General features: G+C 43.4%; 1 protein-coding gene across 2 annotated transcripts; it reads right to left on the bottom strand.

The window, feature by feature from the left end:
* Window positions 1-45: 45 nt before the first annotated feature.
* On the bottom strand, window positions 46-17319 carry ash2l (ash2 like, histone lysine methyltransferase complex subunit). Of its 2 annotated transcripts, XM_044174316.1 has the most exons (17): window positions 17187-17319; window positions 7610-7676; window positions 7276-7420; window positions 7079-7167; window positions 6873-6967; window positions 6600-6695; window positions 6247-6342; window positions 6052-6127; window positions 5808-5825; window positions 3982-4081; window positions 3044-3261; window positions 2761-2928; window positions 1465-1658; window positions 1289-1381; window positions 1107-1205; window positions 954-1013; window positions 46-848 (listed from the first exon to the last, which is right to left on the bottom strand). In XM_044174316.1, exons 4-17 carry the CDS (start codon window positions 7149-7151, stop codon window positions 741-743), a joined length of 1494 nt encoding a protein of 497 aa, XP_044030251.1. In that variant the 5' UTR covers window positions 7152-7167; window positions 7276-7420; window positions 7610-7676; window positions 17187-17319; the 3' UTR covers window positions 46-740. The 2 variants fall into 2 exon arrangements, with proteins under 2 accessions (XP_044030251.1, XP_044030252.1); XM_044174317.1 differs by lacking the exon at window positions 5808-5825 and having other exon boundaries at window positions 17187-17318.
* Between the last annotated feature and the right edge of the window lie 102 nt (window positions 17320-17421).

Here is a 17421-nt window from a genome sequence, read left to right as displayed (position 1 = left end):
ATATCTTTGGATTGTTGCTCCAACGAAACATTCAGAGACATCACCTTGGACTTGTGATGAACATTTTTAATATTTTATAGAGCAAACAAATTAATCTTTTAATTGAGAAAATAATCAACAGATTAATCAATAATGAAAACAATCGTTAATTGCAGCCCTACTTAATTTTAAACGGTCTGGAATCACTGGCTTAATGTCAGATGATTCTTTGAAATCCAGATTTCATTAATGAGTTCAACTTTGTCCATGTAGCATTTTTTATTTAACCCAGAGTATAAAACAGTAAATAACTGACACACATTGTAAAACAAATAAAATTAGCAAAAAGACTGAATACACTAAAGACTGCAGAGTCAACTCTCGTCTACAGAGTGACTGAGCGAAACGAAGTGATGCAGAACATCAGAGGTTCAACATGGCACCCAGTGAGATTTCTCTACAGCATAACATGAACTTCAAAATATACATATTTTAAAGCAGAGCACCAAAAAGAAGTTGATTTAGTTGCCAAATGTTCAGTGTGGAATCTCATATGTGATGATATGCAGCCATCCATTATTAGCTTGGTGGAATCATTTTCACAACAGATTTATTAGGTTTTAACTTCCTGTCCAAAACTAACATGGTAAGAGTTAACATTGAGCCACAGTTTACTGCAGCGTGTGGTGCTTTGATTTTACTGTCTGAAGGTGGGACAATGTTTTGACTGGGGGTGTGTGCGTACTGAGGTCAAGCCGCCTTCATCCTTCCCACGGAGGGCTGCGTCGTCCGTCCACGTCCGTCTCCACGTGGTACAGCATATCAGCCAGCGTGTGTTCGATCACAGCTCCCCAGCCCATGTCGCTCATCTGACGTGGAACAAAACAAGCACAGAAGATTGATCAAAGCTCAGGGGGGGTTAGTGTGCGGTTTGTAATATGGGAAAGGATGCGAGTCTTTACAGAAGCTCTCACCGGCTGGTACTTCACATCCTTTGGAGGGTGTTTGAAATGTGGACCAAAATTGACTGACACCTGAAAAGAGAGTAAAGAGTAAAGCTTAGCAAACAAAAACCAAAACTAAAACTAAGAAAGCAGAAGAATCACCAACACAACATGCGTACTGACCGTGCAGCTCTTGTAGAGTGAGATAGCAGGGAAGTACATGCCTTCAAACAGGTTTTCAAAGGCAACACCTTGGTTCACTCCATTTTTATAGAATATCATCTGCAAAACAGGATCCACAAGTTAACAGCAGCAAACAGTGCTGGGTTTCCTAACTGGACTTTATGTTGCAGAGGGTTTCTCACCCTGCTGGGGCTCATCGACTTGAGGCTTTTCTCTGCTTTGTCTACATAGTCCTTTTCCTCAAAGTAGAGGTAGCTCTTGAACTTAATTAGCGCCTGAAAAGAAAGCAGATTTAAGAACAGATGTCAGAGCGACGTGTGTTCAGTCGGTGCAGTTGTCACCGTGTCTCCGGTGTTACCTTGTCCTTGTATGTATCAGGCAGAGCCTTGGCAGTCTCTGTGGCGTCAGGCAGCTCTATGAAGAAGCCCAGCGTGTCTCCCTGACCGTAGCCCGAGGAATAATGCTTTCCTATCGACTGGTGAAACCGCGTGCCCTTCTTGCTGCGCCACGAGTAGCTGAACTTGTCGTAACCCAGAGGTGCCTGCAGGTTGCCTGCAATATAAAAAAGGGAAAAAGATGTTTTGACATTTCAAGACTTATTCTAACAAAAGAATAATGCTGCGTCCACTCAGACAGACCGCCCTCTTTATCCCTTAGAATAAATAACAAGTGTGTCGTTTTCAGGAACATCTATGTTTAGCTGGACTCAGGATCTCGGTCACCTTCAGTACACACAGGAGAAGAAATCCACATTCAGAACCAGTTTCTGAAAGGCATCCTTCATCCACAGCCGAACACTGCATAACCAAACAGCTGGAATTCCATTATCGGAACAATAACAATAATTACATTTTCTCTTTTATCAGCCAATAAAATATCAGCCATCAATATATTGTGCGTCTCTACTTATAGTCATATTTCATCTGATGCTGCAGCCATTTCAACAGTGTCAATAGAGCTGAGTATTGATCCTGAATGTGTCTCTATTGTGTCAACTGAATGTTTGGTCAGATTCCTGTCTTACTCTTTGATCAAAGATTTTTCATTTCCTAAATCAGGAAGCTTTTCTAAATTTAGAATGGATTTTATTTTGAAAAAGTACTCGTGTGGCTGCTTGTGTTAAGACAACATTAAACACATACTGAGGTTAGTACAGGGCAGAGAGGTCATATGCAGAATCTCGGTCTACAATCTATCTCGTATTTATTCCTGATTCCTGAAATAAACTGAGAATAAAAGTGACGGGACGAGTGAGTTATGACAAAAGTCACCAACCAGGACGCAGAGGAAGTATAAACTGGGACTGGACAGAAAGGAAAGTCCGATCCTGTGTCATCCTGTTCTGTAAATTCCTCTTACCATTAAAATCTTTTTCAAAACTAAAAACATCCACAAGTATCCTGATATCTTTAACGAGGCTGCCTCGTCTGAGTTTTCCCATGTGAGAAAGTTCATTACTATTTCTATCGTCACTGTAAATGCAGTAGAGTACACTGAATGTGAACTGAGCTGTTACTGTTGTCGGAGCACGTCTACAGCTGATTTATGTAACCGGACTTTGAATGCATTGTTAGTGCAGTTGCAACTTCCTTTCATGTACGTCTGCTCTACAGTAAATGTAAAGAGGTTTGCATGAGAGTGAAGAACTGCTGACCGAGTGGTTGAGACCAGCCGAGCCTGGCTGCAGTCTCTGGAGGCATGTCTTCAACAGAAACCTCAAAGTACCAGGCGCCCTTCCGGACACCATGGGAGGCTCGCACCATGGAGTAGCCCTTCTCCCCGGTCACCGTCAGGCGGTCGTCAGAGATCTTCAGCTGAGGCGCTGCAACATGAACGTATATTAGTTTTGTACACATCAAATAAACATGACTTGACAGATAAAGTATTATTCAAGGTTAAACCACTTTTTCTAAGAATGTGCTTGGACTTCTGAGTACCTCTGTCATGTAAGGCCAGCAGCACCCTCTCATACAGACAGGCCCTGTACAGATCACCAGGTATGGGTTTGCCCGCCCAGCAGTCCAGTTCGAGCTTCTCCGGGTCTGGAGCGTGAGGATCTGGTTCTGCCAGGATGTAGCGGTACCCATCTTTATTAAAGGGGTGCTCTAGTGGGTAACCGTGAGGAGGCAGGCGCTGGGCCGAGAACAGAGGGTCGCTGCAAGGACGGAGGAAGAGAAGTACAAGTCTGCTGAGCAACTTTGTTGATATAAAAGACCAAAACCAAAAATAAATTGTTCCTATTAACAAGTTTTATCTTTGTATGCAAAGTCAGATCTTTCTTATTCCCCCGTGCAGGCCTGCAAACTCAAGTACAGGTGCCTTTTTCTGGACTCTTCTTCTTCCTTCACCACTTCTCTATTTCTCTGCTGCACTGAAGGACGCCTGGCTCTGAAACTCCACTGGCAAACACACAGCGTCTAATCTAACAGTATCACACATCGGACGCGCTGCAGAACAAACAGAGCACAGTAACCGAAATGCGTCCGTCAGGGAGCGAATTAGATGAAACTGCTGCTGTTCTGGAGCGCCAACGTGCGTCAACACGCCACCTACACACCGGCGTGCGAGATTTTACATAGAACACAATAGGAGCGGCTGTTTAGATGTGCTGATGGCTACAATGCCTTGAGAAGCCAATAGCTCACTTCCCATAGAGAATCAATGGCAGTGAACTTCAGTGAGTGACGCATCACCGGGCCGCCGCTGCCGCCAAGTTCGTTCACTTTGGACAAAGGTAACGTTACTGTAGCTCAGTTAAACAGCAACAGGAAACAAGATGGCTCATCTCAGTTTGCATCACAAACACATGCTTAGGGTCTGTGATGTGCCCAGGTGTGTGTGTGTGTGTGTGTGTGTTCATTGACAGTTCTTATACCTTCGGGTTCTCTTAGTGGCTCCTGCAGCAGTGCCCTCCTGTTGCTGCTGCTGTTTACGTTTGGCCCCTCTTCCTTTTCCTGGACCAGGGGCCAAAGCACCTTCAAAAACACAAGACAGATTGTACGCCTGAACATAAAGAAATGCACGCACACATGCGCACACACACACACAGTCAGTGGCAAAGGCAATTTACACTCAGTTGCCAGTTTATCGGAAACACCTACAAAATCAACGCAGTCTAACACAACAGCCCTGCATTAAATCCAACCTCACCTTCGTGGTCATTCTGGAGGACTGTTGCATTAGACTGCAGTAGTTTTAGCTAGATGTACTTAATAACAGCATAATAAGACCAGCAGTACTCCCGACACTGGTCTCCGGAGTCCAGCTTTAGAAACACTGAATTCAGGGAGAGGACAGAGGACCACTGAACACACTCTGTGGAAATGAATAAATGCCAGTCCTGACTACAGGTCAGTCACACCATTTTAGACTGTGAGTAAACTTACTACCAGTTCAGATACACTTTAATGTCTTTAATATTAACCGTCTTTTCATAATCTGTCACACCAACAATGCCAAGACTGCCACCGAGCACACACACACACACACACACAAAGTGAAAGCAGGTTATTAGGCGTTTGGTGTACACAGGGAAACAGCAGGCACAAAAAGGCAGGAATTAGTTCACATGGCATTTTCCAAACACTATCAGCCTCTTATAATGCCTCTTCAACGTGACCCACATCGTTCTCTCGCTAAGAAGCACTAACTTTAGGGAGCCAGACGATGATGCGATTTACTCATCTACTACTTCTTCTTCCTCCCAGGAATAACACTGGTTAGATGGAACATTAATCATTGTGCATATGAAGTAAGTAGGTTCTAAGAAGAAATGCAGTTACTTCTTCATACAAAAAACGGGCTAAATCAATTGGTACCCGGTTACCGGCGACTCAGAGAGCAAAGCACTGGCTGCACAATAGCCAAGCCAGAAGCAAAATTCTTCAATTTTCTCTATTTTGTATGTAAAACCATATAGAGTCAGCTAGTTCAGATATTCTATTCCACAAAACATATTCTTGTGGAAAAGAAAGTAGTTCCATATATTTCTGGGACAGTCTGTGGTTACTGAACTAAAGGTTGAACTGACATGGCTGACTTCCTGTAATGTCTGCACATAATAAGGATCCCCTTTAAACTTTACATTAACACCATGTAAAGTTATTTTCAAAACGGGATTCCTGGTGATTTTTAAATCCTTCATAATCTTCAAAAACACAAACAGCTACACAGCGAAGTCTCAGGAGACGTTTCGCACTTTTACCTTCAAACTCACATCTAATATAATTTAATTTTACCAGAATTAATGAGTATGTGGCTAATGGTCTGACCCATAAATTACAAACGGAGGAGAGGGAAGAGAGGATGAGGCTAATTAGCATTGGATGAAAGCCAATGGCAAATCAAAAATGGCACTCTACTCTCACATATGTTGTGTTATGGAGGGCAGGGTGTCATTTCAGTGAGGAGATTTTTAGGGCTTTCAGAGCCCATTAGCAGCAAGCCAGAGACGAGGAAGATATGTTCACCGATCAAAGGGGGCAAAGCTGTTTTTTTTTGGGGGGGGGGGACCAAACAGATGCAGAGAGCAGACAGGGAGGATACAACTGGACGTGGATGAAGTTGCCCACAAGATGCTTATTGAGGATCAGTTTGGGCAAACTGAAGTCTGATTGGAACCTCAGGGCCAACTTCTATCCAGAGGGTTACAAGACAAAAACACACTGATCAGCTCCAGATGCCAAAATACCACATATTCACCTGAGAAAGTAGATCCACCTGGAACACAATGCACAAAATCACCATGGTCATCACATTCAACGTGCTCTTACTCTCAATTTTGGGGAGTTTATACTGGCCAATGATGTGAAACAAACCCCCCACCCCCACACCCCCACCCTTGATACAGAATGTCAAAAGGTGCAACTTACGTTTCTGTGTTAAAGGTCAAATGTATTTATCTTGTAAAGTATAGTTTAGATGTTGTAGTGTTTTATATCCTTACCATTCAGCCCTCCGGCAGTGGGAGCAGCAGTGGTCTGTTTCTGTGTATCATACGAGGGTCCAATGTTTCCCAGGTCCTACAGAAGAGTAACGGCAACTGAAATTATACTTTAGATGTAAACAAGCATTGTTCGGTTTCTGCAGCCCAAGCCTTCCATATGTGCTACACACTGTACAGCAGCTGGGAGGAGTATACCTGGTCCAACAGGCCAAATTTGGGGTACTCCTCCTCTGGGTCTTTACTGCCAGGGTCAGGGTGTTCCTTCACCAGGAAAACATCTCGTTCTTTACTCTGGGAAATAAACAAAAGTACTATTACTAGATAATTACAGTAATAAAACCATATTATTTTGATCCATGTAGGGATTTCCTCCTTAAAAAGTGATCAAAAACCTAAACAGCAGTAAGTGGAGATTCAATGCAGGGTGGCGACTTGCTGGGAGGGGTGAGACACAACATTCGTTCCCACTGGCTGCCTCCACATAGACCGGTTTTCCTAAATTCTGTGTGTATCGGACTGCGTTTCTCCACTATTCACCACAACATTACCATTGTCTTCACTATGTTGTTGGGCCAGGTGAGCTTCCCCGGTCTCTGACGCGTTGTCATGCACTCCCAGTACTTGTCAATGAATGGTATGATGTCCTGCAGAGAGAAATGACAAACAGACAAATATTTCCATAAGTGGTAAAGTATTCACAACTACATCAGGAGACACACTCCTAACTGTTTTTATTATTTTTTAGAAGCAGAAGGAAGCGTGCATCTCCTCATGGACGAGAGGCTTAGAGGCCCGCATCAGCACCAACACGTTATGCACACCTTGTCTTTGGAGAACATTGTCTTTGGGTGCTCGTCTTGTGTTCTGGACCGCCATGTCAGGTTTGCCAGGGCTGTGAGACACATCTCCTTCAGGTCTAAAACACAAAAAGTAACATTGGTTTGTGAAAGATTATAACAAAGTATAACAAAGCTTAAATCCACTGTTGTGTTAATTCCAGGTCGTTCGTGAGACACAGAACACCTACTTGCTTGTTTCCTGAGGAAGTATGTGTTGCCGCTGTGATGGCACACGTTGCAGTGAAACACATAATTCGTCATAAAGGGAAGACAGGTCCTGTAGAGAATGAGAAGGGTAAAAGATTGCATCATGAAAACTCTCAGTACTGTGTAGTCACATAACTGCTGATATTTCACTGACCATCAAACAAATGTCTATACATACGCGGTGTGATGCCAAATGTGTCTGCGGTGAACCACTTCATACACAAGGCACACTGCAGCTCCACCTCTCCCAGCTGCCTCCCACTCTCCTCATCTCCGGATCCAGTGAGAGCATCAGCAGCCTCAGAGCCTTCACCGGCTGTTTCCTGGGAGAAACAAAATCTGCTTATAAAAACAGCTTGTGTATCATAAATTATAGCAAAGCCGTGGACAGCATGCAATAAAAAAACAAGTTAGCTCCATTGACATTTAGAAGAAAACCCACAAAGTAAAAACAAAGTTATTATAATAATAATAATAATAATAATAATAATAATAATATCTAACCACATTACCATTCCCTCTTTGCCGTTCGATGATTCAGTATCCATGCTGGTGGGTAGTTCCCCAAATGCAGCATCTCTGAGAGTCAAAGGAAAGATTAATCAGATGAATAAATATCTACCCAGCTACAGTTGTATGCAAAAGTTTAGGAACCCCTGACAATTTCCATGATTTTCATGGACACAGTAATATTTCAGTAGTGAAATGAGATTTATTGGATTAACAGAAAATGTGCAATATGCATCAAAACGAAATTAGACAGGTGCAAATTGGGGCACCCCAACAGAAAAATCTAATAGAGCCTCCTTTAGTAGAAATAACAGCCTCTAGACGCTTCCTATAGCCTGTAATGAGTGTCTGGATTCTGGATGAATGGATTTTGGACCATTCCTCCTTACAAAACATCTCCAGTTCAGTTAGGTTTGATGGTTGCCGAGCATGGACAGCCCGCTTCAAATCACCCCACAGATGTTCAATGATATTCAGGTCTGGGGACTGGGATGGCCTTTCCAGAACATTGTACTTGTTCCTCTGCATAAAGGCCAGAGTAGATTTTGAGCAGTGTTTTGGGTCGTTGTCTTGTTGAAATATCCAGCCCGGCGTAACTTCAACTTTGTGACTGATTCCTCAACATTATTCTCAAGAATCTGCTGATATTGAGTGGAATCCATGCGACCCTCAACTTTAACCAGATTCCCAGTACCGGCACTGGCCACACAACCCCACAGCATGATGGAACCTCCACCAAATTTTACTGTGGGTAGCAAGTGTTTTTCTTGGAACGTTGTGTTCTTTTGCCGCCATGCATAACGCCCCTTGTTATGACCAAATAACTCAATCTTTGTTTCATCAGTCCACAGCACCTTATTCCAAAATGAAGCTGGCTTGTCCAAATGTGTGTTTGCATACCTCAAGCGACTCCGTTTGTGGCGTGTGTGCAGAAAAGGCTTCTTTCATCATCACTCTCCCATACAGCTTCTCCTTGTGCAAAGTGCGCTGAATTGTTGAACGATGCACAGTGACACCATCTGCAGCAAGTTGATGTTGTAGGTCTTTGGAGGTGGTCTGTGGGCTGTTTTCGACCGTTCTCACCATCCTTCGCCTTTGCCTCTCCAATATTTTATGTGGCCTGCCACTTCTGGCCTTAACAAGAACTGTGCCTGTGGTCCTCCATTTCCTCACTATGTTCCTCACAGTGGACACTGACAGCTTATATTTCTGCGATAACTTTTGTAGCCTCCCCTAAACCAGAATGTAGAACAATCTTTTTTTCAGGTCATTTGAGAGTTGTTTTGAGGCCCCCATGTTGCCACTCTTCAGAGGAGAGTCAAAGAGAACAACAACTTTCAATTGGCCACCTTAAATACCTTTTCTCATGATTGGATGCACCTGTCTATGAAGTTCAAGGCTTAATGAGCTCACCAAACCAATTGTGTGTTCCAATTAATCAGTGCTAAGTAGTTACAGGTATTCAAATCAACAAAATGACAAGGGTGCCCAAATGTATGCACCTGTTTAATTTCGTTTTGATGCATATTGCACATTTTCTGTTAATCCAATAAATCTCATTTCACTACTGAAATATTACTGTGTCCTTCAGTTATTTGATAGATCAAAATGAAATTGCTGATCCAAACACCCAAATATTTATAAATGAAAATCATGGAAATTGTCAGGGGTTCCTAAACTTTTGCATACAACTGTATATAAAAAGGTGGTGAGTTCATATCATCTGGAAACAAAGAGCAGAATAAAGACTTAACAGGATTTTTGCAGTCAAAAATGAGAGAAGTGCAATAATGTCCGAGGTATCACCCTTCCAGTATGTTTGTCGGAGAGGATCTGCACCGACTTTAATTCACTAATCTATTACTCACCCATTACTTGTACAAAGTATTCTTATTTTTCCCCAAACAAAGAGGCGCCCTGGTAGCATCTTTTCTTAACCATTCTCTGTCTAAAAAAAACGCACTTTTTCAGTTGATTTGCCGACGTTCAAGTGTATAATCAAAGCACGTTAGTTACCGATTTCAGATTGTTTTTTAGAAACCTGAGAAGCCACACCTTAACTCGGCATAAATACGCACATCTCTTGTCAACTCGTATGTTGCTCACCTGCCTTCCCGTTACTATTTCTACCATCAAAAATACACTGTTTGCTTAAGGTGACATTAAAACGGAGTCTGGCGTTAGGGGTTTATGATTATTAGAGAGGACATATACTTTCATTCAAAGTCTTAAGTTAGGCTTCGTGAGACTTTATACGCTTTTGCCGAAAGACAAGGTAACATTAGACTGTCAGATGGTGTAGTCCTCATTCGTCCAGGAGTGTTCTATCGTAGAAAAGGTTTCAGTCGTGAGTCATCTGGACACTGTTTTCAGAATCAAAGACGTTTGCTCCCATCCGAAGTCATTCTCAATTGTGAAAAAATTGGACGGGAACTGGAAATTTAAACTACTCTGAGTTACATAAGCCCTGCCCTCAGGAAGGAATCTGCCTGAGTATCTGTTAATAGCTAGTTTCACCTGAAACTGACCTAATAGTTTCAAGATGGCCCAGTAATCAGTAATCAGGCCTATTGTTCTCTGGCTGCATCTACTTCATCACTGCTAAGTGCCTGATTAGCATGTGATAGGCGTGACCAAGGTGATAATACACTCTGATAGACTTTGGGCAGATTAAATCTCAGACCACCATTTCTGTTCAAAGAGGGTTCTCTTTCTTCACAAAAATGGCTTCCTTTGACGCCCGCTCAAACCAACTCTTCTCTCTACTAAGAATCTTCACCGCTGTCTTCAAATGTGTGGTTTGTAGCTTTTAAATGCAAATGCACGCGCTCTGTAATCCTGAGTTAGCGTGTCGTCTGTGCTGATAAAGTCTTCTGTGAAGTGGCTGTTTGGTTTCGCCTATGTACCGTTCTTTGCAGTTTTCCTCACTGCACTGAATGGAGTAGACAACATTGCTCTGTTTCTGTGTGGGTAACCTGTCCTTAGGGTGAACGAGTTTCTGTCTTAAAGTGTTGCCTGGTTTAAAGAAGACAGGAACATCGTGCTGTCTAAAGATCCTTTGTAGTTTTTCAGACAGTCCAGACACATAAGGAATGGAGACACGTTTCCTTCTTGGTTCAGTTACACTTTTGTCCTGTTTTTGGCTCTTTTAACTTTGTTGATAGCCCAAGTAGGATAACCACAGGCTGAGAGTGCATTCTGGACATGCCTTTCCTCTTTCTTCTTACCCTCTGAGCCTGTGGGCACTTCTTTGGCTCTGTGCTGTAATGTCCGGATTACACCCAGCTTGTGCTGTAGTGGATGGTGTGAGTCAAAGAGCAGGTATTGATCCGTATGTGTTGGTTTCCTGTACACTTCTATCTGGAGCTTTCCGTCCTCTCCTCTGAGAGTAGAACAATCAAGAAAGGCCAAGCGGTTCTCTTTTGCATCCTCACGCGTGAACTTGATGTTGGGGTCCACCGTATTAATATGCTCTGAGAACGCTTCCAAGTCTTGTTTCTTGATTTTCACAAAGGTGTCATCCACGTAACGGTACCAATGACTTGGTGGTGTGCCCGGAGCAGGAGATAATGCCTTCTTCTCAAACTGTTCCATGTACAGGTTGGCCACGATGGGAGAGACCGGAGAGCCCATAGCACAGCCGTGAATCTGTCTGTAGAAGTGTCCCGGAATTGGAAGTAGGTTGTGTTGAGACAGATGTCTAATAGTTTACATATGTGTTCAGGTGTAAGCTTGGTCCTTTGCTGCAAGGTGGGGTCCTCCTGCAGTCTTCTCATCACCGCTGACACTGCTTCTGAGGTTGGGATGCAAGTGAACAAGGACACTACATCATAAGAAACCATAACGTCATCTGGGTCCAACTGGAGATGTTTCACTTTGTCCACAAATTTCTGTGTGTTTTCCACATGATGTACTGTGTTCCCCACCAACGGAGCCAAGATTGTAGTCAAATGTTTGGCTATGTTGTATGTGATGGAATCTGTGCTGCACACGATGGGTCTGAGTGGAACATTCTCTTTGTGAATTTTGGGAAGGCCATAGATGCATGGAATGGCTTCCCAGGGTATAGTCTGTAGTACAGAGGCCTGTCTATCACCTCCTCCTTCTCAAGCTTCTGTAGACAGTCTATAACCTTCTTCTTGTAGCCATTGGTTGGATCTCTTTTAAGTTTTTGATATGTGGTTATGTCGTCAAGAAGGTTGTTGACCTTGGTTTCATAATCGGCTGTGTTCAGAATCACAGTGCAGCTTGTCTGCTGGTAGAATGTTTATGCTGTGATCCTTCTGCAGTGCTGAGAGTGCCCTCCTCTCTTCGGATGTAATGTTGGAAGGAGGTGGTTTGGCACTCTTTAATGTTGCAGTGACACGTAGCCTCAGGTCTGCAGCCTCTGCTTCAGTCATCTTGTTCTTCCTAATGGCTGTTTGGTGGCTGTGGATACTTGTGACTGATTCCTCAACATTATTCTCAAGAATCTGCTGATATTGAGTGGAATCCATGCGACCCTCAACTTTAACCAGATTCCCAGTACCGGCACTGGCCACACAACCCCACAGCATGATGGAACCTCCACCAAATTTTACTGTGGGTAGCAAGTGTTTTTCTTGGAACGTTGTGTTCTTTGCCGCCATGCATAACGCCCCTTGTTATGACCAAATAACTCAATCTTTGTTTCATCAGTCCACAGCACCTTATTCCAAAATGAAGCTGGCTCGTCCAAATGTGTGTTTGCATACCTCAAGCGACTCCGTTTGTGGCGTGTGTGCAGAAAAGGCTTCTTCGCATCACTCTCCCATACAGCTTCTCCTTGTGCAAAGTGCGCTGAATTGTTGAACGATGCACAGTGACACCATCTGCAGCAAGTTGATGTTGTAGGTCTTTGGAGGTGGTCTGTGGGCTGTTTTCGGCCGTTCTCACCATCCTTCGCCTTTGCCTCTCCAATATTTTATGTGGCCTGCCACTTCTGGCCTTAACAAGAACTGTGCCTGTGGTCCTCCATTTCCTCACTATGTTCCTCACAGTGGACACTGACAGCTTATATTTCTGCGATAACTTTTGTAGCCTCCCCTAAACCATAATGTAGAACAATCTTTTTTTCAGGTCATTTGAGAGTTGTTTTGAGGCCCCCATGTTGCCACTCTTCAGAGGAGAGTCAAAGAGAACAAGAACTTTCAATTGGCCACCTTAAATACCTTTTCTCATGATTGGATGCACCTGTCTATGAAGTTCAAGGCTTAATGAGCTCACCAAACCAATTGTGTGTTCCAATGAATCAGTGCTAAGTAGTTACAGGTATTCAAATCAACAAAATGACAAGGGTGCCCAAATTTATGCACCTGTCTAATTTCGTTTTGATGCATATTGCACATTTTCTGTTAATCCAATAAACCTCATTTCACTACTGAAATATTAATGTGTCCTTCAGTTATTTGATAGATCAAAATGAAATTGCTGATCCAAACACCCAAATATTTATAAATGAAAATCATGGAAATTGTCAGGGTTCCTAAACTTTTGCATACAACTGTATATAAAAAGGTGGTGAGTTCATATCATCTGGAAACAAAGAGCAGAATAAAGACTTAACAGGATTTTTGCAGTCAAAAATGAGAGAAGTGCAATAATGTCCGAGGTATCACCCTTCCAGTATGTTTGTCGGAGATGATCTGCACCGACTTTAATTCACTAATCTATTACTCACCCATTACTTGTACAAAGTATTCTTATTTTTCCCCAAACAAAGAGCGCCTGGTAGCATCTTTTCTTAACCATTCTCTGTCTAAAAAAACGCACTTTTTCAGTTGATTTGCCGGCGTTCAAGTGTATAATCAAAGCACGTTAGTTACCGATTTCAGATTGTTTTTAGAAACCTGAGAAGCCACACCTTAACTCGGCATAAAGACGCACATCTCTTGTCAACTCGTATGTTGCTCACCTGCCTTCCCGTTACTATTTCTACCATCAAAAATACACTGTTTGCTTAAGGTGACATTAAAACGGAGTCTGGCGTTAGGGGTTTATGATTATTAGAGGGACATATACTTTCATTCAAAGTCTTAAGTTAGGCTTCGTAGACTTTATACGTTTGCCGAAAGACAAGGTAACATTAGACTGTCAGATGGTGTAGTCCCTCATTCGTCCAGGAGTGTTCTATCGTAGAAAAGGTTTCAGTCGTAGTCATCTGGACACTGTTTTCAGAATCAAGACGTTTCGGCTCCCATCCGGAAGTCATTCTCAATTGTGAAAAATTGGACGGGAACTGGAAATTTAAACTACTCTGAGTTACATAAGCCTGCCCTCAGGAAGGAATCTGCCTGAGTATCTGTTAATAGCTAGTTTCACCTGAAACTGACCTAATAGTTTCAAGATGGCCCAGTAATCAGTAATCAGGCCTATTGTTCTCTGGCTGCATCTACTTCATCACTGCTAAGTGCCTGATTAGCATGTGATAGGCGTGACCAAGGTGATAATACACTCTGATAGACTTTGGGCAGATTAAATCTCAGACCACCATTTCTGTTCAAAGAGGGTTCTCTTTCTTCACAAAAATGGCTTCCTTGGCGCCCGTTCAAACCAACTCTTCTCTCTACTAAGAATCTTCACCTCGCTGTCTTCAAATGTGTGGTTTGTAGCTTTTAAATGCAAATGCACGGCGCTCTGTAATCCTGAGTTAGCGTGTCGTCTGTGCTGATAAAGTCTTCTGTGAAGTGGCTGTTTGGTTTCGCCTATGTACCGTTCTTTGCAGTTTTCCTCACTGCACTGAATGGAGTAGACAACATTGCTCTGTTTCTGTGTGGGTAACCTGTCCTTAGGGTGAACGAGTTTCTGTCTTAAAGTGTTGCCTGGTTTAAAGAAGACAGGAACATCGTGCTGTCTAAAGATCCTTTGTAGTTTTTCAGACAGTCCAGACACATAAGGAATGGAGACACCGTTCCTTCTTGGTTCAGTTACACTTTTGTCCTGTTTTTGGCTCTTTTAACTTTGTTGATAGCCCAAGTAGGATAACCACAGGCTGAGAGTGCATTCTGGACATGCCTTTCCTCTTTCTTCTTACCCTCTGAGCCTGTGGGCACTTCTTTGGCTCTGTGCTGTAATGTCCGGATTACACCCAGCTTGTGCTGTAGTGGATGGTGTGAGTCAAAGAGCAGGTATTGATCCGTATGTGTTGGTTTCCTGTACACTTCTATCTGGAGCTTTCCGTCCTCTCCTCTGAGAGTAGAACAATCAAGAAAGGCCAAGCGGTTCTCTTTTGCATCCTCACGCGTGAACTTGATGTTGGGGTCCACCGTATTAATATGCTCTGAGAACGCTTCCAAGTCTTGTTTCTTGATTTTCACAAAGGTGTCATCCACGTAACGGTACCAATGACTTGGTGGTGTGCCCGGGAACGAGGATAATGCCTTCTTCTCAAACTGTTCCATGTACAGGTTGGCCACGATGGGAGAGACCGGAGAGCCCATAGCACAGCCGTGAATCTGTCTGTAGAAGTGTCCCCGGAATTGGAAGTAGGTTGTGTTGAGACAGATGTCTAATAGTTTACATATGTGTTCAGGTGTAAGCTTGGTCCTTTGCTGCAAGGTGGGGTCCTCCTGCAGTCTTCTCATCACCGCTGACACTGCTTCTGAGGTTGGGATGCAAGTGAACAAGGACACTACATCATAAGAAACCATAACGTCATCTGGGTCCAACTGGAGATGTTTCACTTTGTCCACAAATTTCTGTGTGTTTTCCACATGATGTACTGTGTTCCCCACCAACGGAGCCAAGATTGTAGTCAAATGTTTGGCTATGTTGTATGTGATGGAATCTGTGCTGCACACGATGGGTCTGAGTGGAACATTCTCTTTGTGAATTTTGGGAAGGCCATAGATGCATGGAATGGCTTCCCCAGGGTATAGTCTGTAGTACAGAGGCCTGTCTATCACCTCCTCCTTCTCAAGCTTCTGTAGACAGTCTATAACCTTCTTCTTGTAGCCATTGGTTGGATCTCTTTTAAGTTTTTGATATGTGGTTATGTCGTCAAGAAGGTTGTTGACCTTGGTTTCATAATCGGCTGTGTTCAGAATCACAGTGCAGCGACCCTTGTCTGCTGGTAGAATGTTTATGCTGTGATCCTTCTGCAGTGCTGAGAGTGCCCTCCTCTCTTCGGATGTAATGTTGGAAGGAGGTGGTTTGGCACTCTTTAATGTTGCAGTGACACGTAGCCTCAGGTCTGCAGCCTCTGCTTCAGTCATCTTGTTCTTCCTAATGGCTGTTTCGGTGGCTGTGATGTAGTCCACTGTAGGGATGTGGTTGGACGGAAAGCTCCAGATAGAAGTGTACAGGAAACCAACACATACGGATCAATACCTGCTCGTTGACTCACACCATCCACTACAGCACAAGCTGGGTGTAATCCGGACATTACAGCACAGAGCCAAAGAAGTGCCCACAGGCTCAGAGGGTAAGAAGAAAGAGGAAAGGCATGTCCAGAATGCACTCTCAGCCTGTGGTTATCCTACTTGGGCTATCAACAAAGTTAAAAGAGCCAAAAACAGGACAAAAGTGTAACTGAACCAAGAAGGAAGCGGTGTCTCCATTCCTTATGTGTCTGGACTGTCTGAAAAACTACAAAGGATCTTTAGACAGCACGATGTTCCTGTCTTCTTTAAACCAGGCAACACTTTAAGACAGAAACTCGTTCACCCTAAGGACAGGTTACCCACACAGAAACAGAGCAATGTTGTCTACTCCATTCAGTGCAGTGAGGAAAACTGCAAAGAACGGTACATAGGCGAAACCAAACAGCCACTTCACAGAAGACTTTATCAGCACAGACGACACGCTAACTCAGGATTACAGAGCGCCGTGCATTTGCATTTAAAAGCTACAAACCACACATTTGAAGACAGCGAGGTGAAGATTCTTAGTAGAGAGAAGAGTTGGTTTGAACGGGGCGTCAAGGAAGCCATTTTTGTGAAGAAAGAGAACCCCTCTTTGAACAGAAATGGTGGTCTGAGATTTAATCTGCCCAAAGTCTATCAGAGTGTATTATCACCTTGGTCACGCCTATCACATGCTAATCAGGCACTTAGCAGTGATGAAGTAGATGCAGCCAGAGAACAATAGGCCTGATTACTGATTACTGGGCCATCTTGAAACTATTAGGTCAGTTTCAGGTGAAACTAGCTATTAACAGATACTCAGGCAGATTCCTTCCTGAGGCAGGGCTTATGTAACTCAGAGTAGTTTAAATTTCCAGTTCCCGTCCAATTTTTTCACAATTGAGAATGACTTCCGGATGGGAGCCGAAACGTCTTGATTCTGAAAACAGTGTCCAGATGACTACGACTGAAACCTTTTCTACGATAGACTGTCAGATATTTTGGTGTAGGGATGTTTTATCTTCACAAAGAGCAGCGAAGCTGTACCGTTACATGGTTCACTCGGTGAGTGTGTGGAGCGCTAACGTTAGCTAGCCAGGTTGCTAACAGCGTTAATGGCTTAGAAAGAGCGTATCTGTGGTTTTATCTTCACAGATAATCAGAATCGTGGCCTGCACGTTTGTAACAATAAAAGATATTCTGCATGAAGGAGACATACCCCTCTCCGATCTCCGGCTCGGTTGTAGCAGCGCTGCCCGCCGCTCCTTCAGACGCCATGTTTCAAATCAATGAAAACAAAAAACATCGCGAGACCGTTGGGCCATCAGCTTCCGGGTTGCTGCTTTTTTTTTCCAGCTCAGCAGCGACACCGCAGGTTCACAGGTGAACTGCATTTATTACAGACGGATAATTCTGGCCAGTTCCCATCTCATCTGAACTTCATCCTCAAATTA

This window comes from Siniperca chuatsi, linkage group LG18, assembly GCF_020085105.1.
Source record: "Siniperca chuatsi isolate FFG_IHB_CAS linkage group LG18, ASM2008510v1, whole genome shotgun sequence".
In the NCBI taxonomy this organism is placed as follows: Eukaryota; Metazoa; Chordata; class Actinopteri; order Centrarchiformes; family Sinipercidae; genus Siniperca; species Siniperca chuatsi.
This window is presented reverse-complemented; position numbering and strand designations above follow the sequence as displayed.